A 12,603-nucleotide genomic window follows, 5' to 3' on the forward strand; every position below is an offset into this window, starting at 1 on the left:
TGGGCTGTTTATTGACTTCTGGGTTGGGGAAGGCAGAGATGTCAGACCTCCGTCAACTTTATCAATGAAAGCATCAGCAGCTAAAGCAGTTCATTGAGGTACGAAGCTCAAGATTATCCTTGCTGAAACTAAATTGATAGGCACTACACTGATCAATATAACCCCAAAAGCCACGCCCCCCCCCAGGCACACAGGAAAACACTCCCATTTAGGAAAAAGTGGGCTTCTCCTGTTCCCAGGGGAAAGCATGCATAACTATGATTATTGACACATCATTGATACCTGGCAAATGGCCATGCAAAATGACCAGGCAGATCCTGGTATATAAAGACCTGTATATAAAGACCATGTTTCCAAGAGGAAGAGCTCTTGATCCAAGGCATGTCTAATGGTGCTGGATAAAACAGGTTATCTTTCTGGTCCAGTTTAAGAAGGAGAAGACTCAGAACGTCTTCACACACTAGAACTAAGGCTTGGCATTGTCAGGTTTGTTAAAAACTCCTGTCATAAATTAGCCTGAGTACCTCCATGGCAGTTAGATTGAACTTTGCTGCTTGGTGCCTGGGAGCTCCAGGCCCCTATATCATGCTTGCTTGTTAAAAGAGAAACTATGTTGACGTAGCCATTATCTGTGAATGTTCTTTTCTTTGAGGCCTCTCGGCTGGGCCAGCTTCTGCTAACCATGGCACCTTATCTACCACTGTAGACAGCCAAGGACATGTGAAAGTAACACTGTTTTTAATTGTATCTGGCTCCTCTCTCTTGCTCCCCTCCCTTGGGAACTTTCAAGCTTTGGGCGGGAGAAATGTATTGATAAGGAGAAGCAAATCTGTCCTCAGGCAGATTTGACTTCTCTAGTCTAGGTGTATGAAGTACTTCTCAATAAACTTTCTATTACTAAGAAGTTGGTTGTGAGTCCTTGCAACGTCTGACAGGCATATCCTTAGCAGTAACCCAAGAAATCAGGTGGTTTATTGCCAAGAGCATTTTCTACAGTTACAGTTGACTTGGAAGACACAATGTCTTCTTAGGACAACTGTAAGAAACTGAATTTCTTCTGATGCCTGGACGGCTTCCCAGAAAAGCCTTACTAACATTTATGAAATATTTATCCAAAAGGAGGAAGAGACTCAGAACATCTTCACACACTAGAACCAAAAGGGATAAATATTCGTCCCAAAGTTCAGTCATGTGTGGGGAAAAATAAAGAGCCTTTTAATCAAAGATTCGGGCTTGACGGCCTAGTGCATGGGTGGCCAAAGGGCGGCTCTGCAGATGTCTGTGGACTGCAATTCCCATGAACTCCAGCCAGCATCTGGAGAGCCACCATTTGGCCAGCCCTGCTGTTTAAGAAAATTCTGTCCCATGGAGGGTGTTTTGCTTTACAGCAGGGGTAGTCAAACTGCGGCCCTCCAGATGTCCATGGACTACAATTCCCAGGAGCCCCCTGCCAGCGAATGCTGGCAGGGGGCTCCTGGGAATTGTAGTCCATGGACATCTGGAGGGCCGCAGTTTGACTACCCCTGCTTTACAGCTTGCTGTTTTCATTTTAGCCTTGAAAGCTTGCTGCCTTCTCAGAACTAGAACTCTCCGTCTGAGCATGCTTTGTGTTAAAACGGCCCAGAATACTTTAGTGCCTGGAGAAGGAGGGATGTGTTTCTGGTGCTCTGATTAACACATAACTGAGTGGTGTTTCTGAGAAAACCACAGCTCACCCTTTGGGGGCTGAAAATTGGCAGCTCTGGAAGGGGAATTACTTCTCCTGAAATTCAATAAGGTGCAGCCACTGATTCTCTTCTCTCCCCACCCCTCTCTTTTAAAAGAGCGGATTCTCTTTGTAGGGAAATCAGCACCCCCTTTTGTTACTGCAGGCCAGGCATTTGTTCTGGGATACACACCAGAAGGTGGCTCCTTAGTGGGAAGATAAGAAGGTTCTGGAAGACATTGCCTGCTGCTAAGCATCCATGGAGCCAAATTCTGAAATCCTGCAGATCGTCTCTACCAATTCCTCCTTTCTTCAAATTTATCTCCAAACAGATTGCCATAAAGCAGAAAGAGAACTGTCGGATTTCAGGGAGAAATTGCATAAAGGAGGAGCAAGAGAACTGCTCTTTGCGACACTATTGAAAACTTTTTTATACTTAAGAAAATTAGTTTGTCGAGGTCAGCATTGTCTGCTCGGAGTCCTGCAAACCTTCTGCTACTTGGTCCTTTTAAACTGAGGAGGCCAAGGACTGAAGCTAGAACCTTCTGTGCACACAAAGCTGATGCTGGACCATTAAGAGCTAGCTTGGTGTAGCACATAAGAGCAGCAGCTTTTAATCTGGAGAGCCAGGTTTGATTCCCCGCTCCTCCTCCACATACAACCAGCCTGGTGACCTTGGGCTAGTCACAGTCCTGTTAGAAGCTGTTATCACAGAGCAGTCTCTCTCAGAGCTCTCTCAGCCTCACCTACCTTTCAGGGTGTCTGTTGTGGGAAGAGGAAGGGAAGGTGATTATAAGCCACTTTGAGACTCCTTTGGGTAGTGAAAAGCAGGGTATAAAACCCAACTCCTCCTCCTCCTTCTTCTTCACAGCAGTCCCTCCATGGGGGAGGTTGTGATACCAGTTGATTGTGTATTAGGTTTCTATTGTCGACTTGACCATTAACCAACGTGGTGTGGTGGTTAAGAGGGGTGGACTCTAATCTGGAGAACCAGTTTTGAGCCACTCCTCCACACACAGCCACCTGGGTGAAATTAGGCTAGTCACAGTGATCTTAGAGCTGTTCTGTTAGAGCTCTCTCAGCCCCACCTTCTTCACAGGGTGTCTGCCATGGGGAAAGGAAACGCTATTTGTAGGCTTTTGGGTAGTGAAAAGTAGAATATAAAAAAAACCCAATTCTTCTTCTAAAATGGTGGCCTGGACTTACTATTTGGGAAGAAAGCACAGAATTCTAGAAGGAAGCTGAGGCCACATTTCTCAGCCGGGTTGAAAACGATTTCATTATTCATAGCTTGCATTTCTGTCCAACAGCGATCCTCCGGACGATTCACAGCGTAAAACCATAAACATCATATTTTAAAACTGCCACGAAATTACATTTATCCCAGATCTCATTAAATGTGAGATCAAAGGGTGCGTGAACGGCGAACAAAGTGCCATAAAAACAGTAAGACTTGAGTCGGTAAAAAAAACGCATTGAGGATGCAGAAATTTGTAAGGATGCAGAATAAAACTGCTGCCTCCATCCCCCCCAAAAGCCTGAAACAAACATTTTTACAAGCCTTCTAAAGGGCTGCACAGCATAAGTTCAGCATGGTGCATTTTTATGGGGCTGGTGGACTCTGGCCAGTTGATGGGAGCTCTGCTCATCTTTGGGGACGATCACAGAGGAATAACTGCAAAACTCTTTTAATGAAGGATCAAAAAAAGTCTACAGGTATGTCTCCCCCACCCCTCCTTTATTCATTCTAAAATTTCCAAACAAATGTATATATTAAAAGCAGACAAACTTTGATTCAGCCCCTCTGGTCATCCTGGACCTATTCTGCACACATTGAATCATAGAATCATAGAGTTGGAAGGGACCTCCTGGGTCATCTAGTCCAACCCCCTGCACTATGCAGGACACTCACAACCCTATCACTCATCCTATTGTTTGCTTTTAATATATACATTTGTCTGGAAAGTTTTGAATGGATTAAAGAGGGGGAGAGAAAGAAACGTTTTGAAAAATAGAAAAGAAAAAAGTAGTAGGCCTAAGAGCTAGGAGATATCAAGAAAAGAAATATAAAAGAATAAATACCAAGAACAGACTTGTTAAACATTATGCAGTAAAATTCTTACGCTTCCCACTGGGCATACCGTACAGTAAAATTTGTTGATTTAACTTGAAAATTTTGATTCCATCACTTCAAAACTGACTGTCATTAATTTTCTTTAATCTTTAAATCCAAGACTCAGTAAGTCATTTCTGTCCTTATATTGCAAGAAGCTCAGAAAGGGTCAGAAAAGAAATGATGGATTTTTCTCTGGTCAGCGATCTAGGTTTTGCTATTTCTGCAAGTTCTCTTACTTTCATCAGCCAGTCCCTATAGTAGGCATATTCAGAGTGGTCCATTTCTGGGCATATATTATCCGTGCTGCTGATGTCAGACGTGAAACCAAGATCACAGAATCAAGACTTTGTTTCTGACCTGCAAAACTGAACCTAGAAGTGCAAGGAGAAATTGTCCCCCTTAACTCCATTTGCATTCAAACTCTGCAGCAGGTTTCCAAGGAAGAACGAACGGACACAGCTAGTTTCTGACTCTTTGTGATTCTCCACCTTTTCATTGTTCTAGTTTTCCATCTGCCTCATTCCTTTTCCAATTCTTATTTTGTTTCTGTTGCAGCATATTTATATGCACAGGCTATTTTTACAGCACTTTGCACAATTTGGATGCAGTTGATGCACAGGTGACCGGGGATGGGGGGGGAATAGGTGGGCGGAGGACATGCATGCTTTTTCTGGGGAATATCCAGCCTTAGGAAATGGATATGGGGTGAAAATATTCATGGGATTGTTTTTCCACAAACTCAAATCAAAAGGGGAAGATCTGCAGCGAACCAGCAAGCTTGGGGAAATCTGTTTTATACCGTTTCTGAGCTCCTTCTTGCCTAACCAGAGAAGAAGCTGAGCTATGGAGGTGGTGCAGAGCTTGCTTTTGGGCTTTGTGTAGGATAATGCACTTTCAGTGTACTTTTGCAGCTGGATTATCCTGTGTGGAACAGGAAAATCTATTTCTAAAGTGTATTACAAGTGCATTAATTAATGTGTGTGGAATGGGCCGCTCTCTGCAGGTTTGCAGAATCTCAGGGATTGAGTTGATGGTTCAGATTAGCCTCCTTCTCAAGGTCTTTAAGAGAAGAGTAGAATCCCAGGATAAGTAATCAGAACCCAGTGGGTTGCCAGGTCCCCCCTGGGCCACCTCTGGGGCATTGCGATACCCAGGATGAGAGACTCCTGAGTATTTGGGGAGAACAGGGACCTCAGTGGGGCACAATATCATAGGGTCCACCCTTCAAACCATGTTTTCCAAGGAAACTCTGTTGTCTGGAGATGAGCTGCAGTTCTGGAGAGGCTGTAATTCCCACCTGGAGGCAGGCATTCCTAGAGCCAAGGGCCAAGCTACTTTCTGTTTGGCTTGGTGAAAGGTTGCCAACTCTTGGAAAGCCCAAATATGAGCTGGGGGACTGGCCCCACCTTCTGGTGAAGTCCAGCCCTCGTCCTACCCATCTGGGACAAGGGAGTGGAGGACATCGTAGACAAGGAGAGAATCACCCTGTATCCAGGACAGAGCTTGTGGGTGAAAAGACAGAGCGATTGCAGGGCGAATGCAAAATAACATCAGGGCAATCCTGAAGGCAGTTAACGCCCAGAGCTCTGGGCTTGGAAGGCTGTAACTTTTATTTAGCCAGATTTGATTGCTGTTCTGCAAATGTTTTAATATCTGCTTTGTAGGGGGCTTGCCATTGCTGGCTGCCCCAAGCATGCATTGCCAGTAAATCTAAATAATAATAAAAATAACCATCTGGGAAGGATCGCTCTGTAATTCAGATGTCTGCCCCCTCTCACATCCTCTGTGGAGGCAGAAGGGAGCAGAAAAGATAGTCAGTTTAGAAGCCCTCAACCAGCTGATAGCTCTGCCATCAAAGGCAGAGCGGTTTAAGATGGAGGAAGGGTTTAGTCTCTACTTGTTGTGGCTACAGAAGCAAAGTGCTTTGAAAGCAGTCAGCTCGGTGCAGTAGTTAAGAGTGGCGGCCTCTAATCTGGAGAACCGGGTTTGATTCCCCCACCCTTCCTCCGTATGTGGCCAGCTGGATGACCTTGGGCCAGTCAACATTGGGTTAGATCTGTTCTGGTTGAGCAGTTCTGTCAGAGCTCCCTCAGCCCTACTTACCTCAAAAAGTGTCTGTTGTGGGAAGAGGAAGGGAAAGGGATTGGAAGCCGCTTTGGGACACAATCAGGTAGTGAAAAGGCTTCTTCTTCTGTTTAACTGCTGGTCATTATCACCTGGGCATGGAATTGGGGTCACTGTGGGTGTGCAGGTAGTCGTGAATTTGCTGCATTCCGCAGGGGGTTGGACTGGATGGCCCTGGAGGTCCCTTCCAGCTCTATGATTCTCAGTGTCTTTCTCTCTGCGTTGTCTTCCCGATCTTCCTTTCTCCACTTAGTGCCAATGAAGCCCCGGCAAATGATGCGCAGCTTGTGGTGCCCCCCCAAGACCCAACCCCGACCGAACCCCACTCGGAGTCCTTCAAAGGCAAGGAGGCCAGTCCGACGGAGCCAGACGGCAGCAGCCTGGACACGAGCGAGCAAGCCCTCTTGGGGGACCTGCCCATGGATACCTGCCGGACGATCAGCAGGAGCGAACCCGACCTCTCGTCCATCGCCACCAACACGGAGAAGGCCACCGAGAGCACCACCATCATTATTGACGTCCAAGACTCTGCTGTGGTACAGAGTGAGGACCTCTCTCTCTTCTCCCCTTTGCCTCTCAAGGCAACCCAAGTAGGCAAAGAGATCTTAGAGGTGTTCTGCATGTGTCTATGGGACAGCCAGCTTGTTGGAGGAGCAGTGGGTTCAAATGACCAGAACAAAGGTTCTGCTTAAATATTTGGAAACATTTTCTGACGGGGAGGGCTGTCCATAGCTGGAATAAGCTTCCTCAGAGGGTGGTGGCTGTGTGACTGTTTTTGGTTAAGAGCGGCAGCCTCTAATCTGGAGAGCCAGGTTTGATTCCCCAGTATTCCTCCATGTGCAGCCAGCTGGGTGACCTTGTTTGTGGTAGGGAGAGGAAGGAAAAGTGATTGACACATGAGGCCTGCTTGGTGACCATGGACCAGTCACAGTTCTCTCAGAGCTCTCCCAGACTGACCAACCTATCAGGGTGTCTGTTGTGGAGAGAAGAAGGGTAGGCAGTTGTAAGCCACTCGAGACACATGAGCCCTGTTGGGTGACTTTGGGGCAGTCACAGTTTTTTCAGAGCTCTCTCAACCGCACCGACCTCACAGGATGTTTGTGGTGGGGAGAGGAAGGAAAGGTGATTGTAAGCCTCTTTGTGACACATGAGGCCTGCCGAGTGACCTTGGGCCAGTCACAGTTCTCTCAGAGCTTTCTCGGTCCCAGTGAGAAAGAAGCCCAAATTGGGAAGAGAGCTTCATTCCCTTTCCAGCTCACACCTGCTTAGTATTTTCAACTCACTTGATAGGAACCTAGGGCTGGATCCTGACTTCATGTCTGGTTGAGTCTAATTACACCTCCCCAGCTCCAGACTTGGTCTGGGAGTTTTGTGTTTCCTAAATACGTAGGGGCTGGATTTGAACCGGGAACAACCCTTCAGAAAACAACACTGGGTGAGAGGCTTAAACTGAACTCTCCTCATGTCCCGGAGTCTTGATCCGAATTGGGCCCTCATGTTGTGGGGAAGTCCCAGGATACCTTTGTCAAGTGGGCGCGGGGACAGACCTAGGAACAGCGTGTCATGCAATTACGCCCTCTGAGCTGAGAGGCAGACGCTGAAAAAGACTGCAGTTGTGTGGGTACAGTGTTCGTCGGTGGCGGTTTCGATGCCGGGTTGTATTGTCTCGCCGTAGAACAAATAAGCAGAAGGGATCCACCGAGCCCTCCTTCGAGCGAAAGGAAAACAAGCACTCAAAATGGTGCCGCTAACATTTTTAGTCTGTAACTCCGACGTGTGTCAAGCAGTCACGCTGGGAATTTGCCCCTTTTTCCTCAGGGAAATCCCAGTGTGTTTCAAGAGGGTGTATAATTTCTGAAAAGCATTTGTTTTCCATGATTGCTGATAGAACATGACAGAAAATCCCCTGAGGGTGAGTTTGACATGATAGGTAAATTGTAGGCCAAGCTTTCTCAACTAGGTTTTCCTGAAACCCTGGGGGGTTTTGACAGACCTGAAGGGTTTCTTGTATGGGTGGGCGTTAATTTGTTAATTAAAAAAAAAAAACCTGTTGAACATTTATTGGGTGATATGACCATATATGGCCCTGTTGACCTACCCAGCCCTCCCAAAATGTCCCATGATGGGCCTGAAAAGGGTGGGGAGGAGAGGGCCCCAAGTGGGCATGTCCACAGCTCTGCTTCCCAACCATATTTGGCACGACTGCTCCATTTTTCGGATTTCTTAAAGCCTGAAGAATGTTTCAGCGGTTTCTCAGCAGTAAAAACATTGAGAAAGGCTGATGCAGGCTCTAACAATTGAACAACTCATAAATCGCAACTTGGCAGTGGTGAGTGGAGCAAACACCTTACCAGATGTTGAGTCCTGGTACTTCCTTAGGAATCACATAAGTAGGAGAGCAACCTCCCAAAATGGCAACTCCGAGTTGTGTACAAATGGAAATGGGCTGCATTTTTGTCCTCCAGCATGGATTCCTTTAACTCTGCTCTACATAATTTGGTACCATAGTTGTGGCTTGGGGGCCAGTGGACTTCACAAGGTGATATCTCTTCAGCCATTGACCTTTCCACATGTTAGGGAGGGAGGGAGGGAGGGAGGAGGGAGAACTTCAAACTGGGTGGACATTTTGTTTGGCGGATCCTGTTCCGATGCAAACAGGGCTCTATCCCTAAATTCTCCAGGTATTTCTGAACCCAGAGTTGGCAAGCCCAAATCAAGTCCAGGTTGGATAATGCCTCTGAATAGGTGGGGCTTCATCCTCTTCTTAACATTGACGCTCAGGGCTAAAAAGGGAGCAATGCTGATGCAACCAGTTTTAGTGGTTAGTTAGGGTTGCCAGGTTTGGGTTGGGAAATACCTGGAGAATTTGAGGGTGAATACTGAGGAGGATGGAGTTTGGGGAGGGGAGGGGCTTCAATTCTATAACATTCACTTTCCAAAGCAACCATTTTCTTTGTCACCTGGAGATCAGCTGTAATAGTGGGAGATTTACAGCCATCACCTGGAGGTTGGCAACCCTATAGAATCATAGAGTTGGAAGGGATCTCCTGGGTCATCTAGTCCAACCCCCTGCACTATGCAGGACACTCACAACCCTATCGCTCATCCACTGTAACCTGCCACCCCCTTGAACCTTCACAGAATCAGCCTCTCAGTCAGATGGCTATCCAGCCTCTGTTAAAAATTTCCAAATATGGAGAACCCACCACCTCCTGAGGAAGCCTGTTCCACTGAGAAACCGCTCTGCCAGGAACTTCTTCCAGATGTTTAGATGGAATTTCTTTTGAAATGGCTAGAGCCAGCTTGGTGTCGTGGTTCAGAACGGTAGACTCTAATCTGAAGAAGTGGGTTTGATTCCCCACCTCTCCACATGCAGCCAGCCGACCTCGGAAGGATGGAAGGCTGAGTCAACCTTGAGCCGGCTGCTGGGATTGAACTCCCAGCCTCATGGGCAAAGCTTTCAGACGGCTGCCTTACCACTCTGCGCCACAAGAGGCTCTTAGGTTAAGGTTAGGGTTAGCTTAACTGTGTTTCTGGATGGGGAGTGTTTAGGCTTTAGAAAATCTGCCGGGATTTATTGGGGATATTTTAATGGTGGTATTGTGTGTTTTATGTTGGGTTTTCTTCATGTAACCTTCCATGAGGCCGCTTGCCCTGAATGGCAGGAAATAAATCCAATATGATAATTATATTATATAAATAATAATAATAATGATAAATAATACTCTTATGAGGTTCCTCCCCTTCCTGAACCCCATCTTCCTGAGGCTCCAGCTCTCAAATCTCCAGGTATTTCCCAACTATGAGTTGGCAACTCCTCCCCTGTGCACCAGGGACTCAGTCCCATAAAGCTGTTCTTATTCATTCAAACCCACTTGCTTTCTCCCATTAGTTGCTTTCCAAAAACCCCGTTTCTCTTCTGCTTCAAGGTGAAACATTTTAAATATGGATCTTAATGAAGCGGCACCACTGGAAAGGCCTTGTTAAGGCCTCCTTTTGTTTCTTGGCTTGACAGCTCTTCTCTTCCTCCCCCTCCTTTCCTTTTCACCTCTTCCTAATCACCTTCTAACAAACTGCAGAACCAGGAGGTGAGAATGTAAAACAGCAATTGCTGCTCTCCCGGTGCAGTCAGTTCATTGGTGCTGGCTTTGCATTGCCAGTGCGGTGCACGAACGTGTTAGACAGGGCCGAACACGGACAATCACTTGTTCGTTTCCCATAAGCTGGATGTCTGTACTGCCCTGGTGAGTAAAATGTTTCTACACTTCTCTACTGGAACAGAAATCCAGGGAACTAGGGGAGATACTCCTCCTGATGCAGGACAGTACAGACCACCAGCTGGCTGGGTTGTTCTATGCATGTGGGAGAATTCAGCCAAAGAGCAGTACCTGATCAAGGTGTGGAAACCAGAAGCCCTTGGTCAGAAGGCAGTGTTCCAAGGACTGGTTTGCTGTTCTTGCCTGGGTTCTGAATAAATAATGCTAATCGCGTACCACAGAATTCCTCTTTTCTTAGTGCAGAAATGGCACGGCCTGAGTTCAGAATGAGCGTGGTTTTATTTTAGTTTTTACATAGCATTAGCACAGCCACGTGTTAGCTTCGCCTGGCTGTGTGCAGGTCGGGGGGGGAAGCTGCTTGCTGTGTGAGGCTTGCTGTTTTTAATTAAGGAAAGGATATTTTTTTAATTGATAAAGAACAAAGTTTGAGTCTGGCAGCACCTTTAAGACCAACAAAGTTTTATTCAAGATGTGGGCTTTTGCGTGCATGCACACTTCTTTAGACCAGTGGTCCCCAACCTTTCTGAGGTTGGGGACTGGCAGGGCATTGGGGCGCGGCCCGCGGCCTGCATGCGGGCCACGCCCACGCATCGACCGCGCCTGCGGTCCGCGCCCGCGCATCAGCCCGCACCCCCGCATCGGGCCGCACCCGCGGGCCGCGCCCCCGCATCGGGCCGCGCCCCCGCATCGGGCCGCGCCCGTGAGCCGCACCCACACGGGCGCGACCCCGATTCCTTCTCCCCACCCTCCCCGCAGTAAGAAGCTTCCTGGGCCGCAAGCTTGCGGCCTGGGAAGTTTTTTACTGCGGGGGGGCGGGGAGAGGGAGCCGCGGCCCGGCGCCATGGCCTTCGCGGCCCGGCACCGGGCTGCAGCCCACAGGTTGGGGACCACTGCTTTAGACAATGAAATGGAAATCACTAGACTACACATATAAGGACACAGTAAATTAGCAAACAGCATCATGAAAATATCCAATAAATATGCAGTTATAATGGAGAGGTTCAGCAGATTCAAGAGCCTTGCTAGAATAAGCAGCTTTTTAAAGGTTTTCAGGTTATCAGTCCTTTGGATTCGACTCCAGCTCAGCAGACATAGTAGAGAGAATAAAAATTTCAAGATTAGTGAAATCCGTAACGCAGTAGTCAGAAAGGCAAGACAGGCATGCTAACTAGCTGCCTAACAAAGTGCCAAATATACACAAAATGTGCGACACAGGCCGGGTCACAGGTGCCTGCCCTGACTTGTAGTCACAGGTATAATTGGGGAAACTCATCTTCAAAGCCTGCAGTTGTTCCCTTCATCTGATAAACCCGGTGGAGGGAGGATGAGAGAAAGCCCATGTTGCCCTTTTGGAGGTCAGAGAGAGAGAGAGGGAGGAGAGGAGGAGCAATTGGAAGGAAGGAAACTTCTGCTATTAGCAGTCTAGGTAATAAAGGGATAGCAGCAGAACAGGCAAGGCGAAACCAGACAAAAGGGTTCAATGGGTCCACCTTACCATTTTGACTGCCTACAGGACTGGCCGTTAGCTGCGAAGGGATGCCACATTGTCCTTTACTCCCCAAACGGTGATTTTAGGCTTTGCAGCTGTTGGGAACATAACATTTGCTGCTGTTTCTTACGAAGGCTGCAATTAGGGGCGTGACTGCATATTAAGGAAAAGGAAACTTCAGGCCCCTGCCAGGCCTGTGCAGTCCTCCCCTAATGACTGTAGGCATGAGGCTTTATTCAAGAAAGAATTAACCCTTTCTCTTCTGTCGCCCTTTGGCCTCGTAGGCATCGGGTCAATAGCACAGGGCAAGGGCCTTGAATTGCCGTGTTTACCAATCGCAGCCGGCCCCGCCCACGGAATTTTGCCGCTTTATTCCTACCGGCATGTCTAAAACCAACCAGCATAGTGTATGTTGTTGTGATGTGTGTCTCTACTCTGATGCCCACACACCGCCTCTGGAATGTCAAAGAGAACAAACTCTTGGTTGTAGATACAGATACAGATGACTTTTCATGGCATAAAAGAACAGTCAGATGCGTACAGATAAAAACAGCTCCAATGAATGCTCAAATAAATATACACAGAAATACCAATGCATGATTTATGACTGTAAGAGGAAGGGAGTATTAAATCTTAACATTGAGCAGAGTATGTTGGCCACTTTGGACAGAGCATAATCCAAGAAGAAGAAGAAGGAGAAGGAGAAGGAGAAGGAAGAAGGAAGAAGGAAGAAGGAAGAAGGAAGAAGGAAGAAGGAAGAAGAAGAAGAAGAAGAAGAAGAAGAAGAAGAAGAAGAAGAAGAAGAAGAAGAAGAAGAAGAAGAAGAATTGGTTCCTATATAACTCAACTATATAATCCTGAATCAAACTACATTGGCCAGAGAAAGAACAAG

At 47.1% G+C, this 12,603-nt stretch overlaps 1 protein-coding gene across 6 annotated transcripts in view; it reads left to right on the forward strand.

The window, feature by feature from the left end:
- Nucleotides 1-12,603, forward strand: part of CACNA1E (calcium voltage-gated channel subunit alpha1 E) — a 584,956-nt gene that overhangs the window by 450,218 nt on the left and 122,135 nt on the right. For all 6 annotated transcript variants that reach the window (XM_077332237.1, XM_077332232.1, XM_077332235.1 and 3 more), the window contains one exon: nucleotides 6,199-6,488. In XM_077332237.1, the coding sequence (XP_077188352.1) occupies nucleotides 6,199-6,488 (290 nt within the window). The remainder of the gene's footprint in view (nucleotides 1-6,198; nucleotides 6,489-12,603) is intronic.

This window comes from Paroedura picta, chromosome 4 (genome assembly GCF_049243985.1).
Source record: "Paroedura picta isolate Pp20150507F chromosome 4, Ppicta_v3.0, whole genome shotgun sequence".
NCBI lineage: Eukaryota > Metazoa > Chordata > Lepidosauria > Squamata > Gekkonidae > Paroedura > Paroedura picta.